General features: G+C 45.7%; 1 protein-coding gene across 2 annotated transcripts in view; it reads left to right on the plus strand.

The window, feature by feature from the left end:
* Positions 1 to 20418, plus strand: part of PKP4 (plakophilin 4) — a 64525-nt gene that overhangs the window by 27153 nt on the left and 16954 nt on the right. For both annotated transcript variants that reach the window (XM_088519806.1, XM_088519807.1), the window contains exons 5-10: positions 26 to 216; positions 1054 to 1600; positions 5935 to 6126; positions 7580 to 7800; positions 9846 to 9974; positions 12377 to 12590. In XM_088519806.1, the coding sequence (XP_088375932.1) occupies positions 26 to 216; positions 1054 to 1600; positions 5935 to 6126; positions 7580 to 7800; positions 9846 to 9974; positions 12377 to 12590 (1494 nt within the window). The remainder of the gene's footprint in view (positions 1 to 25; positions 217 to 1053; positions 1601 to 5934; positions 6127 to 7579; positions 7801 to 9845; positions 9975 to 12376; positions 12591 to 20418) is intronic.

Below are 20418 nucleotides of genomic sequence, written 5' to 3' on the forward strand. Positions count from 1 at the left end.
TCCTATGTTGGCTTCATATCTACAGGATCTGTAGGTAACTCAAGAAGTTCAACACAAATGAATTCTTATTCTGATAGTGGGTACCAGGAAGTAAGCAGCTTCCATAACAGCCAAAACCTGAGCAATCCAGAAAATAGACAGCAACATTCCCTCATTGGAGCTGCCAACAACCACTTGGTGAGAAGTTCACGAGCTGAAGGACAGGCTTTAGTTCAGGTATGCTCAAAATAGTACTCTTGTATCTACTCTCTGTAACAAAGTTTTAAAGACAATAGATACGTAGTTGGAGCTACACTTCCTATACCCAGGAATTAATGCTATTAAATTACATTGTTTGAATTAACATTTTCGCTGCTTAAAAAGTATAAATGTCTGGCAAAATAGATTTGTTCACTGATGTCAATGTTCATATGATCTGATTCATTTACTGCAAGTGAAAATAAGTACAACTTCTAGGGACTTCGGACTACAGAGTGTGCTGCTAATATACTGCCAGGGTAACATCATCCCATTCGAATTGTTTCTGTGTGATTTGGATAAAATATCCTGCATTTTAGCCCATATGTAAACATGTGCTTAATGAAAGGAGATGTTTGGGCTCCTGTATCTTCTACCACTTGTTTTTTTTTCCTTTTTTTCATTAATTGGATCGATATTAAGGTAGTAATCAAAAAGCATTATTAGCTGTACCAGAGCTCTCTGCAGAACCGTTCCTGAATTTCCAGTGTACTGGCTTGTTTTTAAAGAAAGCATAACTACATTAACCTACAAAGCCAAATAAGAGTGACGAATGGAGGGTCTTTTAATACTAAATTGCTGATTTCTTTATTAGGAAGTTCTGATTAGAAAAAAAAATATGAAGAATTGGAATGTGAAGAATAGGAAAATTTAAAGAATGAATGATATTTAGGGCAAACTTATTGTTTAGCTCCTTTTGTATATTGTTAAGTTGTATACATGTTAAGTTGACTTTTCTGTCTGAGAGCTTATGGAGGAGAAATGTCTGGCCTACCGGATAGGTCTGACAGAGGTTTTCTTTTCGTTTTCCAGCAGCCGTCGGTGAGCATCGCGCCCAGCCGCACCATGCGCCGCGTGAGCTCGGTGCCCTCGCGGGCGCAGTCTCCCTCCTACGCGGTGGGCACGGGGATCTCGCCGTCGCGCGGCTCGCTGCGCGCCTCCCTGGGCAGCGGCTACGGCTCTCCGCCGCTCGCCGAGCCCAGAGCCCTCCCCGCGGGCGCCTACTCGTCCACCACGCTGCCGGCGCCGCGCGCCGCGTCGCCCTACGCCGCGCAGAGACCTGCCTCCCCGCCCGCCGCGCGCCGCCTGGCCCGGCAGGCCTCGAGCGCCAACGGCGGCGCCGCCCAGTACGCGGCCTCGGCCCGCGTTGGCTCCCCGCTGGCCCTTGCCGATGTGCAAGCCCGAGTAGCCTCCCCCTCTCAAACCCAGCTGGGATCTTCCTCCCCGAAACGCTCCGGCATGACTGCGGTCCCGCAGCACTTGGGAACAACTTTACAAAGGACAATTCATGATATGGAACCGTATGGACAGCAGTATGAGATATACGAGAGGATGGTCCCGCCACGTCCAGACAGCCTTACAGGTTAGTAAAAAGGTAAAGATGCAGCTTAAAGCTTAGTATAAACCAGCCAGGGCAGAAAACCAATAATGCCGTTGTAGTTGTGTTTTGTAAGCTCTGCGGCATTAGGACACAGCCCTGGTGGGTTCTGCACATCGGTTGTGAATGCTCATGTCAAGCCGTACGTGTCAGTGACACTGTACACTCGCAGGAAGCACCAGTAGCCATCAGGAAGTCCTCTGCTGAGAGATTTAAGTTAAATGAGGCCAAAAGAAGTCCAAACTTGAGAGGGACAGATGAAGTAAAACTATTTGTAGTTGTATGTAATTAAAGATGCTACGCTTAAAGACCAAAGGAAAACGCATGGCACGTTTTATAGCTTGATTTCACAAAAGTTTTTAAAGAGCCAGTGTGGCTAAACTTTCCTGTGAGGGAGGATATCAAAAGTAAAAACACATGACTCAGAAAGGTAAAGTTTTGTGCAAATGAGAAGGAAGGAAAAGGATATAAGATGTTCAGCGAAGAGTGACAAAATGGGTTTAAGATGCAGTTTGGAAAAGCAAAGGTATGTCTGTTGCCAGTGCAGACTTTCCGTCTAGAAGCCTTCATCAGAGGGGCTGTGTTGAAGGATCTGCCCCCAGTTGCTACCAGACGCATCAGCAAAGCGCTCGGCAGCCGTGTTGAGGACAGAAGATGTTCATCCACAAGTGCAAGGGCCGAGCTACTAACTTTATGTGCAGTGGTCCACCTGCAAGCTTTTGGTACTAGTACATTTCTAAGTTGACAAAAGCTTGCGATTTTGAGGAGAATTCCAGATCTACCCGGGAAACTCCAGACCAGTTAACTCAACATTTGTAACAGGCAGATTTGCAGAAACTGAAGGAGAGCGGAGTCGTTTAACGCAGAGATAAATATGATACTTTGGGGAAAGCTGAGTCAGCATGTTTTTAGGTAAGGGTAAGTCATGCCTCGCAAATCTGTTGCAGTTCTTTAAAGGAAGATTAATATGGTCTACTTAGAGTTCAGTAGAGTATTTCATTAAGACCCATCACAAAAAATTCTTTGAAGAAGGTAAGCTGCCATGGATAAGAAGCTGGTTGGAAGATAAGCAATATAGGGAAAAATGAATAGAAAGATTTTTTTAAAGTGAGGACATGTCACCAGCTGAGTCTGCAGGGCCATGTTGGGACCTGTGCTCCTCAGCATATTCATAAATGAAAGTAATGAACAGCAAAAGGACAGTATTTATGATGACAAGAAATCATTTGATTTTATATAAATGTATCTTATAGAAATGTATGCCAGTCTGTATGTTGCTTTTAATGTGATGTTGTGGAGTACATGAGGTAGAGGAAAACTGCCATCCAATTGCAAAAGGTAAGGGGGAAAGGAGAGTTTAGTGCAGTTGCACCAGAGCAAAATATATCATAGGCTATTTAAACTTTTATAATGGCTTTGCTTCACCTCCTTAAATCTGTGCTGCCGTGGCTAGACCGCGCCTGGATGGCCGTGCTAGAACGGTGAGGATGCTGCAGTTGTCTGTAGGCAGGTGCCCTTCGGCCAGCGGGGCTCGCTGCGTCTGGGAGGCTCTGGGGCTGCCCTCCAAGATGTGCATCCCAATATCGCCTCACTGGAAAGGGGGGAAGGCGTGATAGGCAACGGGGCAGCTTGTGCTGTTCAAGACAACTTCAGTAATCTACAAGGATTTAGTAAATGGAATAAAATATGTCCGTTTGCATTTTAGCAGCTAGTAAAGTTAGTGGATGACTGAACTTCATTGTTAAATATAAAAAATACCATGATTTTTTTCCTCATAAAGTTATAAAAATCTCTTGAAGATTTAACAGGCCTGCTATCTTTTAATTGGCTAGAGAATTTTACAATTACATTATTAGAATGAATGTGTATAAATGATGAGATTTAAGCAACTGTCATGGTATTAAAGTGAAGAACAAAGCTGATTTTTGATGAAGTGGGTTGATCCTATCCCATTTTTAATTTTACTTCATTAGGAAAATTAAAGATATTGAAATAGCTGTGATTCCAAAAGTGCTATCTCTTTTGTAAGATGTATTTACATCAACTTAATGCTCGGTTTTCTTCAAACTGGCTTGTTCCTTATGGTTTTAGTAGGCCTTCAAACCACATTCTTTACTGTCTGGTTCTAAAGGAATAGGTTGCCCTGGATTGGATCCTGCTCTCGCTTGAAGCTCTGAATTCATCACTTGTAGAACCTTGTAATCATCCTACCAGTTGATATCTTGGGTGTAACGTGTCTGCATTTCTCCTCAAAATGGACTAAATGTTCTGAATTAGTCTCTCGCTTCCTCTCGCTGAGGAACCCTCAAACTGAGAAAGGAAGAGCTTCAACTTTCTGGTGTTTTCAACACAAGACAATTGTAAGGACTGTTGTAGCTTGTAACTAGAGTATTATCTCTTGCATGAAGTAGGAAATTGGAAAAAGTTGCCCATCTCTTTGGCTTACTTACAGTTTAGACTGTATTTTGTCAAGATTGCATTAATGTTTAGAATTATCAGATCACATATCAGATCTCAGTAATAATTTTATTAATCAACTTCCAAATTATGTTTATTCCTGGTGACATCTTGCAATAGCATTATATAAATTTTTTGTAATATGTTTAGTTTTAAAAAATCAATAATATATAAAAACAAACTTGTAATATATACATTTATTTTCTGATACATATTTAAGTTTTCAAATTTGATGAAATAGGAAAGCTTAAGAAATTTATTCTTACAGACTGATGGAATTTAGTAGTTTTAACAAGGGGGAAGGAGATCTGGCTCTGTGCTGTAATGCCTGTGTTTGGAACTAAGAGGGCTTGTTCTTTAAGAAGAGCTTAGCCGCTGCGCTTTGCTTCATCTGGCTGCTGATGTCTGCATATATGACGAGCAGATTCCTTTAAATTGCAGATGGCTTCAGTAGTAATTCTCCATCCAGCAGAGCAAGCCTGTCTTGCAGCGTCCCTGTATGTAGATAAATATTAACAGTCCTTTTTATCACCTGTAGAGAATTTGAGAAACAGAGGAGCAGAGGCACTGGTGGAGCTGAGACACCTCCTCACCTCTCACCATTAGACCCTGTAAGTTTACATTTGCACTCAGAATGCAAAGACATCCCTGTCTTATGCTGCTCAGGAAGTCGCAGAAAACCAATTCCAAGCGTCATCCGAGAGGTCCAGCCTTCAATTTCTGTTGTGTTGGTGCTGCTTAGTGTGTGGCGAGGCCAGACAGAGTCCTCTAGGGCTGCTCCCCTCGTGGGTTCAGTCAGGTGGTAGGAGCAAATCCCCCGTCGTGCTGAGGCACAACCAGCTCAGCGCAGGCGCCTGCGCTGTGCTCCTCGGCCTCCCGCCCGGAGCCGGGAGACGTCGCTGTTCTGGTTGCAGGTTGCGCTCACGGGTCATGCGAGCAGTCTCCTTGCGCGGATGAGGCGTGCATGCGAACGACCCGCGCTGGTGCGGCGCCGGCGTTCCGTGGGGTCTGCGTGTCAGGCAGTTGGCTTGCGGAGCCCCGAGTGGAGGAACTACCTTGTGGGCTGGAGCTGGGTCCATCGCCGTGGCCGCCTCAGCCCCAGGCCTTGCCCAGGCACCCGGAGTCGCAGAGGGTTGGTGATCTGGTCCAGCCCCCTGCTCGGACCGAGGCTGGCACAAGCTCAGGGGCGTTTGTACAGCTGAGGACCGGCCACCTCCAAGGTTGGAGACCTGCAGCCCTCTTGATGGGCTGCAGTCTGCGACGTTTCTGATGAAGAAACTTTCTCTGAAGTTGGACCCGAACTTTGCACATTGCAACTTGTGGCCGCTGGCCTGTGGTACCGTCTACCCCTGCAAGAAGTGTTTGGCTCTTATGCTACCTACTCCTTCGTGTTCAAGATTACTGCCCGCAGCTCGGGTTGCGCCTGTTTCACAGCGGGGTTTGTGTCGGGTTCAGGCGTCGGCGCCGGTGTGGCGAGCTGTGCGCGCTGCCTCGCTTTGCCCTTGCTGGTGTGCTGCAGCCTACTGCTAACACAGAGATACTGTGAGTAGGGCTGAGCTGGAAAAGTTAAAAACCTACCAGTTTGTAGGGAAAGCATAATCAAAGGAATGTAGTTCTAATCTAATTAGATGATTAGTAGTATTAAGCATCTAATGCTATTAATGCAAAACAGTTTAACGAAAAGTGTTTGACCATAGTTTAATACTATCCTCTATTAACGTATTTGTATTTAATTTCTTCTAAAAGTTTTGTGACATAGCTAACACTTTTTCATGGCTAACACAAGAAAGATCTGCACATGATTGCTTTCATATTTCAAAGGGGTGTTGGACAGGTACGTATTGACCTCCCCCTGTGTCCAGGCCTGCGGAGCTCGTACGCCAGTCAGCACAGCCAGCTGGGACAAGAGCTGCGCTCCGCCGTGTCTCCCGACCTGCACATCACGCCTATCTACGAGGGCAGGACCTACTACAGCCCCGTGTACCGCAGCCCCAACCACGGCACCGTGGAGCTGCACCACGGCTCGCAGGCGGCCCTGTACCGAACGGGCTCAGGTGGGTGACGCGCTCGCGGCGCTGCCCTCGGGCCTTGCCAAGGCTCCCGGGCTGCTCCGGAGCCTCCGGCGCTGCAGGGCACGTGGAGTGCTGGCTTCAGGGCAGAAGGAGGAGGGTACAGAGCAAGGGAAGTGCGAGACAGACCTGAAGCAACTGGAAAGGTGTCGTGGTGCTGTCACGGAGTGCTTGGTGCTGCATATCTGTGACAACCTAGAGCCAGAATATTTCCCATTTGACACGGTGCACTCAAGTAGGCTTGAGGAAAGAGCATCTTGTGACACATACTTTATTATACACTCTTGCATTCTTTGTGCCCCATTCTCTCACTGAGCTTGTTCATTTTTTGTCTATCCAGTAAAACGATAGCTTGCACACTTAACATCTTTTGCAGTGTAATTTGTGTTTTGTAGTGTAGTAAATGCTATATTTGAAGATTTTGTAGTGAAACTGCAATATTTCTGTATTTAATATTTGATATAATTTTTACTAACAAATTATGAACTGCTTAAGCAAAAAACTAATGTTAAAGTGATTTTATGTAAAGAAAAATGTAAAATTTATTTTGCAAAGAAGTTTTTTTAAGGCTAATCACTAAAGTGGAGTAATTTCTAAAAATTGTCTAAATGTTAGAGTGATTTAGCTAACCAACTCTCCAGAAATATTTACAGGGATGTGTCCAATTCTTAGGTCATTTTTTACATATTTAAAAATATCTTTTAAATCTTTTTTTACATAACTGCAGTGCTGAGAGTGCTGTGTATTGAAGGAGACAAGGGATTTTGCAGTTATCCTCTCTTGTCTGCCACAGCTTAAAGCAGACAAACTATGTTTGTCAGGATGTGCTAATGAGGAAAGTTAACTAGAAATGTAAATTCTCTGTTTTCTGGTTTACTTAATACCGGTTACCTTACAAAGAAAAACTACCACATCAGCATTTGAAGAATTGCATTTGAATTTCTGGATTCCCAACCTTAATGCTTTGAAAGCATCTTTAATCCTGGTTCTTCCTATTATTTTTTAAGTTTGCTCAGGAAAAAATTGCAAATAGTTGGAAAAGGGAAAATATAATATCAGTTATAAGATTTTTTTTGTTTAATTATTTCTCCCTCTTTAGTACTGTTGACAAATCGAAATTGCTGTTGATGACTGAATTTTATTAAGCACTTTGGAGCTTGATTTCTAAAACACAATTTAGAGCATGATTTCTGTTTAAAGTCGCAAGATGCATTTTGTGCTTTAGATGCTCAAGCAAATCAGGCTTTAAATCTGTTTCCACCGGAGTCTCCTCCTGTCGCTGGCGGCATCTTCTGGCGACGCTTCCTGCGGGGATTTCAGCTGAAGGAGCAGCCTCTCCCTTGTGCCCCTCTTTTGGTCACCCTCTTTGACCCAGGGTTACTTTGCTTCTTCAGTAGACCTTTGGTGCCTGTGTTTTGTAATGCTGTTTTTGCGGCAGGAGTGGGAAACCTGCAGCGATCGTCCAGCCAGCGCAGCACGCTCACCTACCAAAGAAACAACTACGCGCTGAGCACGGCGGCCACCTACGCAGAGCCCTACCGCGCGGCGCCGTTCCGGCTCGCGGAGCCCGTGTACGGGCGGCTGCAGCACGCGGCGCCCGCCGACGACGGCACCACGCGCTCCCCCTCCATCGACAGCATTCAGAAGGACCCCAGGCAAGTCTGCCCCCCGCTCGTAGCCCTGCCTGTGGGCCACAGCTCTTTCGTACGTCCCGGGAATAAACGGGGCGCCTTTGCTTGTGTGCATTTCAGCTCTGCGCTGCTCAAACATTTATGACTTATTTGGATTTAAAGATCCTGTTGAATGGCTAAAGCAATAAATTTCTTCTGCTTTGCTGCGGAAAGAATGAACAGCTTGTATGTATTTAAATGCTGTTATGCTTTTCTTCCATATTTATTTTCATGTAGGAGTTATTACAAGGAGTATTGGTAAATCTGATGTCAACAGCCCGGGTTATAGTCAATCTTTCTGAGTAATTCTTCAGAGGCTTTTGTAATCCTGTATGTAGCAAACTTCTTTTTGTGGGAGTGGGAAATTGTCGTATTTTCAAAATTAGAAAGTATGTACTTAATTTGTTTAAATGAATTTTTCATGAACAACATAAATCTTAAAAAATATAAATGCACCATTTTGCAAAACCTAATGCACGCTTATTTTTAAAACACTTCCTTTAGTTTGATGATCTAAGTGCATGTCAACAACATGGACATGAGGCAAGTGTTGTCCCAATATTGTCATTGCAATTAAGAGACAGTCTTTTCACTAGAACTTATACCTGTTTTGCAAAAAGCTTATAACAGACATGATTTAGATACTTTTGAGGTTTGTCCTATCTTTCAGTCTTGAAAATAGTAGCGGTGATTTTCTTTAAGTGTATTGTTTTTCTTATTAATGAGTATTAATATATTTCTTATTTTGATGGCTATAGTGAGACAGGATTAATCTCATTTGACTCCTCTGTTCGTTCATCTAAGTGAGGTTGATAGTCTTGTCTCTGCTGCTCGCTAGTGGCGTGTTGCTCCTCATCTGTTCTGGCTCACAGAACGTTCCCTAAAAGTTGATTGCTGATAGCAGGGATGCAAAGAACTGCTAAGAAGTTGCGGCTTCCTCTCTGTGGTGGTGCATGTCCTGATGTTGGGGGGCTGCTTGTGCTTTCACAACGAAGCAGTTCTGACTTGTTCGGGTCCCTTTCAGGTTCTGGTTCTCTGTGTTCTGAGCCCCAGAAAGCATCGCTCTGCGGGGAGGCCGGGGAGCGTTCGCGGGATCTCTATTGCTGGAGAGGCCGTTGTCCTCAGGAGACACAAGCAGGGAGACATAAGCCCCTGTGTGATTCTGGTCCAGAGCAGGCACTTCGGTAGCGTCCCCTGCAAAGCGGCCGTGAAGGGATCCTCGGGGACCCGGCTGGCCCTGCCGATGCTGCCCTTCGAATACCCCAGGCGCAGACGCTGCTCTTGGGACAGCCGCTCTAAACTTGCCTGGAGTTTCAAGAACAAGAAACTTGACACACTCCTATTTTTTTGACTTCCTTTACAAAGGGAAGCTGGCCCAACAAATATTAGTGGATACATATCTAGCCCAGTTGGGTATGAATGGGGCCCTGATGTGTTTAATGCCTTTTCCAGATTTGTCTGCGTAAATAAAATGATTTGTTAAGTAAAGCACGTCTGATGAAACTGGTATTATGTTTGCAATCCCTGAGTAACTCAGATTATGCAAATATGTGGATCTGGTCACGATGAAGACATCCATAGCAGCACAGCTTTTTTCGAGTACAATTGCCTTCAGATGAGGAAGAGCATTGAGTATTCGGGAGAATATACTTTATGGGAGTGATGCACCTGAGCACTGTTGTTAAATGGAGAGAACTTAGGAAAAATGTGTGCATCTGGCTCTGTGTTGAAGTGCTGGGGGATGTTTATAGGTTGCAGAGTTTCAGTTGGTGTAATTTTAGTGTGTACATCTGTTTGTATGGCCAACATACCCAACTGAAGCATGTAGGATATAAAGCGCTCTTTCCCAATGGGGAGAATAAAGTGTGGGGTGACTCATTACTGCTCTGACATACCTGTTTTTCCTCCTAGCCCTGGTCCTGCAGAACAAAAACAAAATTGATGAAAAGCACTTAAGGCGCTGTTGTAATTCTGCCTAGTAGATAAATGCATGTTTGTAGCTAATGCCTGTGCTTGTGTTCCCGCTGAAGGGAGTTTGCCTGGCGAGACCCGGAGCTGCCCGAGGTCATCCACATGCTGCAGCACCAGTTCCCCTCCGTGCAGGCCAACGCTGCCGCCTACCTGCAGCACCTCTGCTTCGGGGACAACAAAGTGAAGACGGAGGTAGGCACGGCTGCTTCCCTTGCTGGGGAGGCTGCTCAGCACTAGGAACAGCCACACACCTGCCCCGTTTTCATCCTTTTGTTGTAGCACAGTATCCTGGACCCTCTCGTGTTTCTGGTTGTACTAGACATACGTTAATGTTGACATATGTAGGTGTGTGTAAATATATGCACATATATATAATATACACAGATCTTCATATGTGCATGAAGATCTTCACACAGCCTCTTATAAGACTGTCTTTGTATAGCATGCAAATTATGTGAAGCTCTTTGACATGTGGGTTGCACAGTTTGGCAGAAGCATAGAAGTGAAGGTGAAGTCTGTGTGTGCAGTGTGGTGGTGACTGCAGATTAGGAGAAGCAATAATTCTTGGAGAAATGACAATTCTTGAAGGCTTTCTGTGTTTTTGCTGAAGATATTTTAGTGCCTCACAGGGAATAATTGAACTGTCAAGCAAAGAAAAGAAATCACAATCCTGGAAATACACAGAGGAGAGTATTAATTTCAGTTCATTGTAGGGGAAAGGTGCATCCGAGTGAAAATACAGGTTTTGTTAAAATATCATCTAGCAGTTGTCTAAAGAGCTGCTTCTTCCTCAGAGCAGCTGTAAGCTATTGATCTGAAGAAGTTTGCTTTCCCACTCATATCTCATGCGTGTTTTATCTCTTATTTTCATGATGAACATGATGAATATAACTTATGTTAATGAAATATTGATAGCACTTCTGTAAGAATGTTGCTCACCCAGCAAAACAACCCCCAGTTGCAGCAAGGGAGACGTTGCCCTTCCCCTTTGATCCCTTCTGCCTCCATCTCGCCACTTCCCCTGGCCAGCGGCTGGGTGCTCGTCCCGCACCCGGACCGCGTCGGGCCCGCGGCCTCCGCGCGCTGCCCGCACGGCTGGGGCTGCTCCCGCTGCCGCTGCCCTCCGGCTGCCCGGGTCGAAGTGGCCGCGATCTGACGGGGGCAGAGAACCAGCTGGGGAAGGAGCGAGGTGGCCTCAGGGGAAGGAGGGATGGTGGCCTCGGGGGAAGGAGCGGTGGTGGCCTCAGGGGAAGGAGGGATGGTGGCCTCAGGGGAAGGAGGGATGGTGGCCTCAGGGGAAGGAGCGGTGGTGGCCTCGGGGGAAGGAGGGATGGTGGCCTCAGGGGAAGGAGGGATGGTGGCCTCAGGGGAAGGAGCGGTGGTGGCCTCAGGGGAAGGAGCGGTGGTGGCCTCAGGGGAAGGAGCGGTGGTGGCCTCGGGGGAAGGAGCGGTGGTGGCCTCAGGGGAAGGAGCTGTGGTGGCCTCAGGCTCCGGCAGTGCTCACCGGGCAGTCGGCTCCTTTATGCTCGTGCTGTTCTGTGGCCACTTGCTGTGTCTGTGGCGAGAGGGAAGCTGCAGTTCGCGACGAGTGTCCTGCCTTCAGTCAGAGGCCGGCACTAGACACTGCTCAGGATAGGAAAGGATCGTAATGGCTCTATTGCTAAGATCATTAAAGCACTATTTGAGTACTCCTTTAATGCTATATTTTTATTCATTATTTAGATATATTACTTTATTGCTGTGATAGAAAGCAGATTAATTTCTTAGACTATTAAGGGTATTACAAGCCCAGCAGAATGAACTGAAGTGCTTGCATTGCTAAAACCTGGAGGAAGCATAAGAAACTGCTTATCTGCGAGAAACCCATCTTTACCATTTAAATTGCCTTCAAAATTACATAGAAAAAATAAATTACACTGACATGTGAAGAACGTCTACCTAAATTTGCTTTTCCTTTAATAATGTGTAAAGTAGGTGTAATGTCTGATGTGCTGTTGTGTTGTCGTGCAGGAGGGATTTAACTGAAAACTTTGAATAGTTATTCCTTCCTTCATTTATTTAATAATGTAGACATAAGAATTAGTAGCCTTAAGAAAGAATAAATCTTTAAAAAATGTATAGCATCCTCCAATAGGCGCTTTTGATGTAGTTTGTGTCAAATAAATACTATGCAAGATAATTTTCACAGTACATCAAACTTCCTGGCCCCAGAAATCTTCCCATGTAAATAGCCGTCAGTCCACTGAATGCCCTCAGTAAAAGTAAAAGACAGTAAAAGACAATGAACTTAATGACAGTGAGTTAATAGTGTTCTAACTTGCTAAACTAGTTATTGCACAGGGTGGAACAGGCAAGGAACATCCAAAAATGGTATGAAGTTTACCAAAATGGTAAAGGATTTTTCACTGCAGCCTTAAATTATTCCTTCACTTACAGCCTCTTAGCTTAACTACGGTTAAGATTTCCTGGTAATCTTCCTTTTGGGGGTAGAATAGGGCATACTATCATTCAATATAAAAAAGGGTCCTCTCAGCGTGTCGAGTGCCACGTGTGAAGTGCGCAGGAGCTGATGTTCCCGTGGGTCCGTCCTGCAGGTGTGTCGGCTGGGCGGAATCAAGCACCTGGTGGACCTCCTGGACCACAGGGTGCTGGAGGTGCAGAAGAACGCGTGCGGGGCGCTCAGGAACCTCGTGTACGGCAAGTCCACCGACGAGAACAAGATCGCCATGAAGAACGTTGGTGGGATTCCTGCCCTCCTGCGACTGCTCAGAAAAACTGTGGATGCAGAAATAAAAGAGCTCGTAACAGGTAAGCTTTGTATAGAAAAAAATGGTGCAGAGCTACAATATAGATTATTTTTCTGTTCTGGACAACAGGACAGAAACAGCTGGTGAGTGAGTGGAATTGGAGCATATTGTCTGGAATTTTATGTGTGCATTAGTTTTTTTAAGTACAAAATAATTTGATTACTGATGTTTAAAATACTAGCATACAAGTATAGATTCACTGGGAAAAGTGAAACAGAGTAGTTACACTTAGGATAAATTTTGGTCCAGTGTGATTCTGCTGCATGTAGGCCCAGTATTGCTTGAATTGGTATGGCTTTATTGGCTCTTAGCATCAGTCTTGTTACTGATTTAAAAAACAAAAGTCTTTTAGCAAATTTGAAATGAAGTGTTGCAGAATTCAAAGATGAACCCAGACTATGAATGTGTATCTTAAGGTAGAGGCAGACAGTTGCAAGTATTCAAGTTACAGAAGCCTCTGCATTTGCAACCTGTAACTGTGCACATCTGTCATCTCTTGATCATAAGATAGTTTGTAGCCCAGAGACCTACTTGGGTCTTGGTGCAGACTGAGAGAGCAGAGATAATCAGTGATTTCCAGTTATAACACATGAAGGAGCTCCATTTTCATGGAAATCAGTTGGATTTGTTAATTTTAGATGTGTTCTGACACAGCTACTTGTCTCTCTCAGCATGAGAGGATTGTGTGCAGGTCAGGGTCCAGAAGAATATGACAGAAGAGAAAAAAACAAGAGTTTTTCAGAAAACTTAACTATTTCAAGTTTTGATAGCTTTCTCATTTGGTTTGGTTTCGTAATTTTGTTTCATTCTCTTTCATATTAAGCTGTTTTGCATGAACTGCCAACAAAATATTCTAATAGTTTTTCTAAACAAAGAAATACCTTGGAATGGTATGTGTACCTTAGCCTAGTCACTTTGGAAGTATATTAAGTAGAGAAAATGATTCTGTACAGAATGTGTGCAAAGCATATCTCTTTAAATTCACATGAAGGCTTTTTTTCCCCTAAATGTTTTCCACATAAGCAAATGTTGAGATAACCTCTGCTATCTCTACATCTTGGTGTTTTCTCTGCTAGCATACAGTTATTTCCTTAAGAACAGTTAATGTAAATGGAATACATAGGAGTAGAATTGCACATTAGCTGCTTTGTCTGCGCTACAAAATCCGTGTTTGATGTTTCTGAATAACTTCTGCTTTTAAGAGGTAAGGGATGGTTCCACAGATAAAGCCAAATTCAAAGTTTTGTTTATAGACTATACAGTTACTATGTATTAAAAAGAAGAACACTTTTATCTTTCAATAAATACATAGCACCTAATCTGTAGCCAAAATAGTTTTCAAATAAATAGGTATTCCATTTGACTTATAATGAAGGTGACTACTTCAGAAAAAGTGACCCTAATTTTTAACACACAGATATTGCATGATCCTTTTTTCTACCAAGTACAGCAAAATGGTAGACTTTGACCTAATTCTGTTCTACTTAAGTCAGTGACATTGACTTCTGTTAGAACAGAGTCAGACCAATGCTGAACACTGCAGGCAGATCCACAGTACCTTTCTGGCAGAGATTTTCAAACCCTTTCTATAAATACCAAGATAAAGAAGTGGAGAAGGTCCAATTACTTATTAATTAAAAGATTCTACCTGTGGCAGAATTAAAACTAAAAATGCACACCCAGTTTTATTGTGCATTCCGATTTTAAGATAATCTTATAAAACTAGAAAAGTTAATATAAATGTACATCACTAGAAACATTATGTGGCTGATTTCTAGTTTAAAATTAACACCGTTCATCAGTATTTCATCTTATCCATCATTTTTCATATAATATGGAATATCTAATCTACATTCCTTAGGGAGGGAAATATGCATTTCCTTTTCCTGAGGAAAAGGCTTCTTCCTTAGTAAATAAGTTATATCTTACTCATTAGCAGCATCAATTAGTGGGTATCTGTTGCCTTTTAAAGAAAACAGGTATATTTAGCATCAGTTATGTGAAATGCCCATCTAGTTTACTTCAAAATGCAAATTTGCTTTATCAAGTAAAATAGGAATAGCAAACTTCTTGCGATCTACATAGTTGTGTTTCACAGGAATAGATTTATATAAGATTTATGAAGAGAGGGATGATTTCAGTCAAAAGCAAGCTTTTAGCTGCTCAGGTGACTTGGGAACGTGTCCTGAGTAACTGTCTGAGTTTTGGGAAGCTGGTGATTGTGGGGCCAGGCAGGTCCCACGGAGCCAAAGCCCTGACCCAGCCTTTCCAGTCACGCAGCCACGCTGGCGTAGGAAAGGGCTGTTAGGAAAACAACTAAAACAGAACCGTCCTTTTCATGAGTTGGTTACAGCGTGTGACGGCAAAACTGTTCTTAGTTTGAGAAATTCTAGTTAACAAACTATTTTTTTATATTATTTTTAAATTATTTATCATATACTGCTGTGTACACTTTTCTGCATTCCATGTGCCTGACCACATAAAGGCAGGAAAAAGGTCAGTGAAATTTCATGCTGTGACTTATCTACCTCACTGCTAGCTTTCAGCTGATGCTGCCTTTTGTAGAGTCAGTAAACTACAGCCCTACATCTATGCTATTATAATTCCAGTCTTTTCCCTACCTTATTGTAAGAGATAAAGCCTCCTGCATTTATTAATCTACAAATGAATCAGTAGAGTTTTAAATATGTTTTTTTAATTATATAGCAGGCCATCCACTTGAATGTTTGAATATGTTGCTCCTGAGTGATTTTATGTGCATTATGCACAGCAAGCAGCATATAAAAACAGACTGTTACTGTTTGGTGTGTGGAAAGAACAGCTCTTCATAAGTAATTCCTCTCCATCTGAGAATACCTTACCGAAGATTTTGAGAAATCCGTTGATTTGGAGGGTTTCTCTGACCTGTCTTCTGGCAGTGGGATTTGATAAAAACAATTGACATCACTAAATGCAACAGCATCAAGTTTTGTCTTTAAAAGTAAGGTTTCCAAATCACCCATTTTTTTACCAGATGTTCAAATTCTGGGTGTCTCTGTTTCTGCTCCATTCCAGTTTGTGGAAATTTCACATTCTTTGTAAGTACCTTTTTAATTAGGGAAGAACACGGTCAGTTATAATCAAATTCATAATGCCAAGTTTTACTTGAAGAACTTGCCTCGCATCTTAGAGACAGATTGAGGACCTTTAGGGTGAAAAGCTGACTCAGCCTGCAGGAGAAGCTGTTCTTGTAGGCTGTCTGATGCACTGTTTTATGTGCTGGTGTCTTTAGCCTGTCTGCTCTCTGCTCTCCTCAGGCACCCACATCTCTAGACTGCTTCACCCAGAAATCTTCCAGGCAATCCTGTTTGCTTTGTTGCTAGACCAGAGCCTACATTGAATCATCAAGGTTATTTGGCTTTACCACGCCATGTTCAAGGATGGGACCTACATCATTTATGAGCTTTTATCTCCGCGGAACAGCTTTCAATCTAGGAAGCTAGAAATATGGATGAGGTGCAAGTCCTGGTGTTGCACTTGGAGGGTCATTCCCGGTGGCTGCCTGTCCGAGGGTTGCACCCACTTCCATCCGCTGCCACTGGCTGGTCCTGTCCTTGGTTGCACATTCCACTGAATTGCCGAGGCCCCAGGACAGCTTCAAAGACTCAGATGGATCATCTGCTTTCTGTCAGCATCGTACAGTCATGGAATCATTATGGTTGGGAAAGACCTTCAAGCTCAATGCCAGGGAGCTGGCGGATGGGTCCGGGTGCAGAGCTGCCCGCTGGGCGGCCGCGCGAGGCGCTTGTGTCTTTGGCTGCTGGCGTCCTCAGGAGTCCTCTTTGGGAGGGCCGTGGGCTATCCCGGACTTATCCTGGCCTAGTGCCAAGTTTGTGATGTTATGTTAGTTCTGAAGAGTTGCTTCAGAACAGAATTGGAAAGAGAAGGGGGGTCTTAAAATGGGTCACCCTCAGTGGGTGACTTGTGTGGCTCTATGAGAGAACTCACCTGCCCTGCTAGGACTCCAGTGTGCAGAACCTAAAATCTGCCTAAAAAAAAAATAAAAGGAAGGATCTACTACATAAGCCTATATATGTCCCTTTAGTTAGCTTTTATTAAAGCTATTTAGATTTATACGTTTATTTCGTTGGTATCTGATGTTACAGAAGCTTGTATCAAAGCCTTTTAAATTATAGCTCTGAATAACATGTTGAGCATTTTTATTGTACTTTCTTCATCCTTTACCTTCTTGAATTATTATTTTTTCTCCTGTTCAGCCAGTTTAGAGAAAAACATATTCTGGTTCATCAATACTGTTTGCATAGCTTGATATGAGTGCTGTATTTTATTGTCTCTTTTACATCCGAGCTATTTAAAGGCAGTTTATCTGCAGCTGAATCGGTATTATATATGTTTTCATTCATTTTACATACTTGTGATGGAATACTTCATCATTGCTGAACATCTAGGCTTTGCTATACCAGACAGTCTTTAATATGACCGGCAGCTTTTCAGGAGGCACAAACCCTCCTTAAATGTTTTGTTTTTGTTCTTCAAACCTGGTGGGATCTCAAGGCTGGCCGGAGCCTTGCGGCAGGGCCGTGCGCGGTGGCTTCAGCGCCAGCTCCTGGCCGTGCGCGGCGGCCGCGCGGGGGAACCGACCCTGGGCGCCGCTGCGCGTTGCCTGCGGGCAGCGGGTTCAGAAACGCTCACAGGCCTCTCTCCGGGCGAGGAACGGGGAGACGTCGGCGTCCCTCTCTAAGTGACACGCAGAGCCATAGGCAACCCCAGGAGCCACTCCCGGCTCCCTCGTGCAGCCCCTCGTGCTCTCCTGCCTCCTTTCCCGGGCGCAGCCGCCCTCCCAGCGGCGGAGGCGGACGGGGACGGCTGGGGATGAGCCCAGGGCTCAGCAAATCGGGTAAGCTCTTTTCTCCCGTGTTATGTAACTGGAGACAATTTAATATCTAATAGTACTCTCGGACTTGATGCAGAATTTATTTATCTTATGTAACTTGCTTTAACAAAAAATGGGATGGGGAGTTTAGTTGAGATTAATTTCTAGAGTGAATCACAAACCGCATGAATTCAGGTCTTTAGGAGTGTGACGCCGTTGGCCAGCAGAGCGTTTGGATTTCTCACCATTAATTTTCTATGAAGGATTTCTCTTTAGTGGGAGTATACAGTCACAGGAGATATTTAAGGTATGAAATTGCATATGTATTGAAATAGCCATATGTAATCAAGCTGTTCAACCTGAGGAATAGGTAAACCTCAGCTTGTTTGGAGCATGCAGATGTGATGCAGTTCAAACTTGGAAACCGCAGGCAATTTATGAAGATCTCTCCAGTCTTTCATAGCACACTTCCATCTCACCCTAGAGATTTCTTTTCCCTTCTTTTCCCCTTTTCCTAGTTTATATATCAGTCGCCTGTCTTGCTGGAAGTCTTGTTTTACAGGAACTGGAGAGAAAGGTCATAAATACTTCTTTCCGTGTCTCTAAAAGTGTCTGTATGGTAGTATTAACATTTAGCCTCAGTTATCGCTCACCATTTTAACATGTGAAGTATCCTTTGCAGTAGATTTCTCATCTGAAGTTCCTCAGGACTATGAGACTGTGAAGGACCCGATCTGTTCTTTAGCTTTTATATATTTATGCAGTATCTTGTAATATGTTGAAGCATTGGAATATTGGAATGAAATGCGTAGTTTTCACAGAAGAAATATTCTGCAAAATAGGTGTTCAAAAAGGTAACCGGACCATGGGTACAAGAAGGAATTTTGGAGAAAAGATTGAACCAAAATCATCTGTGAGCATGCGCAGAAAATTGAACAGTGGCAGGAGTGTGTAAGAGCAGGAAGGCTGCCGAGCCCGTGGGCACGGGGCCTCCTGGACGTGGGATGGGGAGCGGGAGCCGCTGGCGCCAGCGGAGCCGGCGCGAGGGGACAAAGCTGCCTCTGGCTGACAGGGGAGTCCCGCGCCCCTTTCCTGGAGGGCGAACCCCGGGAGCTGCGGTTTGCCGATGGAAAGAGCAGCTTTGGGGATTAGCTGCAGGTTTCCATCCTCATGTGCTGAGGAACAAGGGCTCCGGGAAGACCAAGATGCGTCTCCTCATGTGAACGCATGGGGAGTGTGGAAAGGGGAGCGGCGCGCGTGCGCTTGGAAGGGTTCCGGCGTTGGTGCTGAGCGTGTCTGGCGTGCGGCGGGCGGGCGCGGGGCCTGCGCATCGCGGCCCTGCCATGGCTGCGCGTCGCGGCCTCGCCGTGGCTGCGCGTCATGGCCTGCCGTGGCTGCATCGCGGCCCTGCCATGGCTGCGCGTCGCGGCCTCGCCGTGTCTGCGCGTCATGGCCTCGCCGTGGCTGCATCGCGGCCCTGCCGTGGCTGCGTCGCGGCCCTGCCATGGCTGCGCGTCGCGGCCTCGCCGTGGCTGCGCGTCGTGGCCTCGCCGTGCCTGCGCATCGCGGCCCTGCCGTGGCTGCGCCGGGGCCTGCCGCGCGCCTCCGCAGCGCCAGCGCCTCTCCAGCACCGCGGCAGCCCCCTGGCAGAACCTCTGGCCTCAGCGTAAGCTGGTCACAGAGTCTCCTGTCTTTAGATATCCAGAAGAGCGCAGACCTGAGAGATGAGTAGCGAGCAACAGCAGAGGTTTCAGGAGGGTGGAAGGGTGTTTTGCAAACTGTGATGAGTCTGAGCACTGGTAGGGAATATCTGTCCGGTCTCCTGTGGTGCCTGGGACTTCCCCTTGCTGGCCAGGAGCAGAACGAGCCACTGTGCAAGCAAGGGAGCCAGGAAATTCCCCCGTCAGCCAGCGTGTGCTTCTGTCGGATAGTTTTCCTTGAGGAAGAGAGGAGCCTATTTACTCGCTAATGTGCAGGTTTCCCTTCTCAGTGTGGCAGGAAACAGCTGCTGATCTGCTGCTGCGTTTGTTCTCATTATTACTGCACATGGCACCTCTTTCATGGAAGGGTTTGCGCCCAGCCAGGCAGCCCAGCTGAGAGCTGTTGAACAAACTGCAACCTGGAGTTTACAAAATGTAATTTCAAGTCTGTAAAGTGAATCTTTTGATGGCAGCCCTGCTGACCACGGATTGATCAATGCTGTCAGTGTGTAAATCCCTGTGTTGGCAGCGTGAGGGATGGTGTTTTCTGGCTGGGCACAGGGAGGTTGGTTTGGTGCCAGGCTGCTGGTGCTGCCGCAGGGAGGTTGGTTTGGTGCCAGGCTGCAGGAGGTTGTTTTGGTGCCAGGCTGCAGGGGGGTTGGTTTGGTGCCAGGCTACCGGTGCTGCCGCAGGGAGGTTGTTTTGGTGCCAGGCTGCAGGAGGTTGTTTTGGTGCCGGGCTGCAGGGGGTTGTTTTGGTGCCAGGCTGCAGGGAGGTTGGTTTGGTGCCGGGCTGCAGGAGGTTGTTTTGGTGCCGGGCTGCAGGGGGTTGTTTTGGTGCCAGGCTGCAGGAGGTTGTTTTGGTGCCGGGCTGCAGGAGGTTGGTTTGGTGCCAGGCTGCAGGGAGGTTGGTTTGGTGCCAGGCTGCTGGTGCTGCCCATAGGGAGGTTGGTTTGGTGCCGGGCTGCAGGAGGTTGTTTTGGTGCCAGGCTGCAGGGGGTTGTTTTGGTGCCAGGCTGCAGGGAGGTTGTTTTGGTGCCGGGCTGCAGGGAGGTTGTTTTGGTGCCAGGCTGCAGGGGGTTGTTTTGGTGCCGGGCTGCAGGAGGTTGTTTTGGTGCCAGGCTGCAGGGGGTTGTTTTGGTGCCGGGCTGCAGGGGGTTGTTTTGGTGCCGGGCTGCAGGAGGTTGTTTTGGTGCCGGGCTGCAGGGGGTTGTTTTGGTGCCGGGCTGCAGGGAGGTTGTTTTGGTGCCGGGCTGC

Source organism: Tinamus guttatus, unplaced genomic scaffold (genome assembly GCF_059628265.1).
Source record: "Tinamus guttatus ecotype Peru unplaced genomic scaffold, ASM5962826v1 Tinamus_guttatus_pri_ptg000073l, whole genome shotgun sequence".
NCBI lineage: Eukaryota > Metazoa > Chordata > Aves > Tinamiformes > Tinamidae > Tinamus > Tinamus guttatus.